Source organism: Hippocampus comes, unplaced genomic scaffold (assembly GCF_001891065.2).
Source record: "Hippocampus comes isolate QL1 unplaced genomic scaffold, H_comes_QL1_v1.1 scaffold299, whole genome shotgun sequence".
NCBI classification, from domain to species: domain Eukaryota; kingdom Metazoa; phylum Chordata; class Actinopteri; order Syngnathiformes; family Syngnathidae; genus Hippocampus; species Hippocampus comes.
The window spans coordinates 873,779-876,692 of NW_017805694.1; the positions used below are offsets into that span (position 1 = coordinate 873,779).

At 48.6% G+C, this 2,914-nt stretch overlaps 1 protein-coding gene across 1 annotated transcript in view; it reads left to right on the top strand.

Annotated features, from left to right (window-relative positions):
* The window catches only part of cadps2 (Ca++-dependent secretion activator 2), a 55,933-nt gene that overhangs the window by 34,998 nt on the left and 18,021 nt on the right, over positions 1–2,914 (top strand). The window contains exons 15-17 of the mRNA XM_019881766.1: positions 153–346; positions 609–732; positions 811–911. Of these exons, the coding sequence (XP_019737325.1) occupies positions 153–346; positions 609–732; positions 811–911 (419 nt within the window). The remainder of the gene's footprint in view (positions 1–152; positions 347–608; positions 733–810; positions 912–2,914) is intronic.

Consider the following 2,914-nt stretch of genomic DNA (forward strand, 5'->3'; position numbering starts at 1 on the left):
GGTTTCTTTAACCTCAAAGGTCGGGGGGGAGGGGGGTTCACTCGAGTTGTTTGTTCGCCTGTCAGTGAAAAAGGCGAGAAAAAAAGGGGGCAGGGGGGGAGAAAAGAGAAAAGCTTCTTGTTGTCGTTCTTGTTCTTTCTCAGCGTAATTAGCGCAAAGGAGCCGCCGCCATCTGTTGAAGATTCGCTCGTATTCTTCTCGGGAGAAAGCCGCCGCCGCCGTCGCTGCCGCCGTCCTTCCCTCCATCCGCATCTCTGCTCCGTTTTTGTTTTGTGTGTGCAGGTACTGCTTCCCTTTCGGACGACCAGATGGCGCACTGAAGGCCACCCTCTCCTTGCAGGAGAGGGTAATATTTTTGCATTTTATGGAGATGTATGTACTGAAGATACAAAATGTGTGCGGATAGACACGCCATATCCCGATGTGGATCTAGTTTGACGACAGGCCAAAGTAATTTAGCAACCTGCACATGAGCTCGGCTGTCCCTCCCAAAAAATGCGCCGGGCCACCATCGATTTGGTCATATCAAACATTCAAGTGTGGGAGACAATCAAAAAAAAAAAAAAAGAGGTCCGGCAGTGTCCTCACGTTTGCTGATGTCGTGCCAGGTTCTCATGAAGGACGTGAGCACGCCGGTCGGCTGCGAGGAGATGAAGAAGGTGGTGCAGGGATGTCTGGAGAAGGCGGCGGCCATCAACTACAGCCAGCTCATCGACTACGCCGACGTGAAGGGTGAGCGTGCGCGGCGACCCCCCCCCCTCCCCACCAAGCCCCCTGACGCGTCGCTGACGACTTTGCGGCCTTTTGCAGCCGAGCCCGAACTGGACGCCGAGAAGAGGCTGCGGGACGCCGTCAGGCTAGCCGAGCTCGTCATCGAAGTCTTGCAGCAGAACGACGAACATCATGCCGAGGTTGCTCTCTCTCTCTCTCTCTCTCTCTCTCTCTCTCTCTCTCTCTCTCTCTCTCTTTTTTTATGTTCTTTTTTAAACGTCTCAGGGTTGCTACACGTGCCCGCCAATTTTGTTACGCCAAGGTCAAACTTACCGGGGGAGAGGGTTTTGTTCATCGCAACCATGTGGACAAATCTCTTTGCCAATGCTCACAGGCATATATTCTTTATCCTCTGGGGAAAGCAACTGATATTGCTGCAGCATGCCGAGTCCCATCTGGTCTTGTTCTGCATGGTTGTTATACTGCCCCCGGTGGCCAAATAATGCTCATTGTCGAAATACATTCAAAGCAATTTTGCACAGCTTTTTTGGGGTGGGGTTGGGGGGGCGGGGTTAGAGCAGATTGGCATTTTTGTTCATTTAACTGGAGGACAATAATTTCACATTTCAGATCAGAACAAATTCAAGTTGTATCTCAAGGCACCACTGGATAGCGGTTCCCATTCATATGAATCACGTGTGTGCCGTAATTATTTAAAAAAAAAAAAAAAAAAAGCATCTTCCGTTTGTCGTGGATCCAAATGAAGCTCACACAGAAACGCCGGTTCGGCTTTTGATCATTTCATGAAAGTTCTTGACGACTTTTGGCTGCCGCGTTCTGCTCGCAAACGACGCCCACAGCTCGCGTCCTGCGTAGCGCACGCGCGCGTGGAAAAGAGATCAATGGCAGATGTCGAGTCGACGTCGGCAGCTATTCTCGGAACCCCGTCGCCGTGGCAACCGGCCACCGATGTCACTCGGAAAATTAACAACTCCGCGCCCGGGTCAAACTAAGCGTAACGCGCTCGCATTCCGCCCACCTGTCGTATTTCCGTGCTCATCGCAATGTTTTTATTTTTTATTTTTTTTAAACCGACGCCTTCCTTCCGTTTGCATTTCGGTTCGTACTTTGTTGCTCCTTTTTTCAACTCGTGTTTTTCTGAATACTCGCTGTATTCTTCTTCCCGCGGACGACAAATCCTCTGGCCCATTGGATTGGCCGCGATTGCCGCACCCAAATAATTGCCCGACTTTTGCCGACTTTAAAAGAGATCAAATTTGCCGAGTGCAACTGCAGCAATCCTCAAGATTTGCTTGAAATGATTTCCCCCTTCCGAGATTGTCCATCAAAAATGAACATTTTGGTCTTTGCCGAGTCAGAATGTTTGATGACATGCACGCATGCTGAAGTGTGTGTGCGTTCATGATTTTATCTTTTTGTGTGTGTGTGTGTGTGTGTGTGTGTGTGTGTGTGTGTGTGTGTGTGTGTGTGTGTGTACTTTGCTGCTGCTGCAGGGACGAGAGGCAAGTTAGTTGTCGTGTTTTTTGAATCGTGTTGCATGCAGTGTGCGTGTTTCAGACTCGCCGTGTTTCCTTTTTGTTTTTTTTTTTCATCTTGGCTTGAATCTTTTGTTTCAGAGAGTGAAGTACAACAAACAACCAATGGCTGGGGATCAATTATGCTGGAAAAAATAAAAACAAGTTGGTCGATTTGGAACGAGTGAAATGCAAACAGCCTCCGAAGAATCGATTTGATCGCGTGACTTGCCGGGCGCCGTTTTGTATTTTCATTTCCTGCAAATTTCACCGTTACTTTGGAGGCGCCGTCAAATGACGAAGCGTCGGCTTGGCAAAATACGTCACGGCCGCAGCGACTGGCCCAAAATAATTTCGCGATCTATTTGATCGAGCGTACTGTACGTGACCGGTAAAATCGGACCCCGCGCTCTATGCGTGGTTTAGTCGCTTGTTGTGGAATTAAAAAAAAAAAAAAAAGATATTACATAAAATAAGATCATATTTACATATTGTCGAAACTCCGATTCAACTCATTCCAGTCGCATCAGTGGAAGGGAATCGTACGTTCCAGTTGTTGCCACCTGGTGGACGCGAAGCGAATATGTCATTTCCCGTCTTCTGAATAATTCAATCGCCATTTATTTCTTCGTATTTGTTGGCGATTTCGCGCTCGGCTTCTCTGGCCG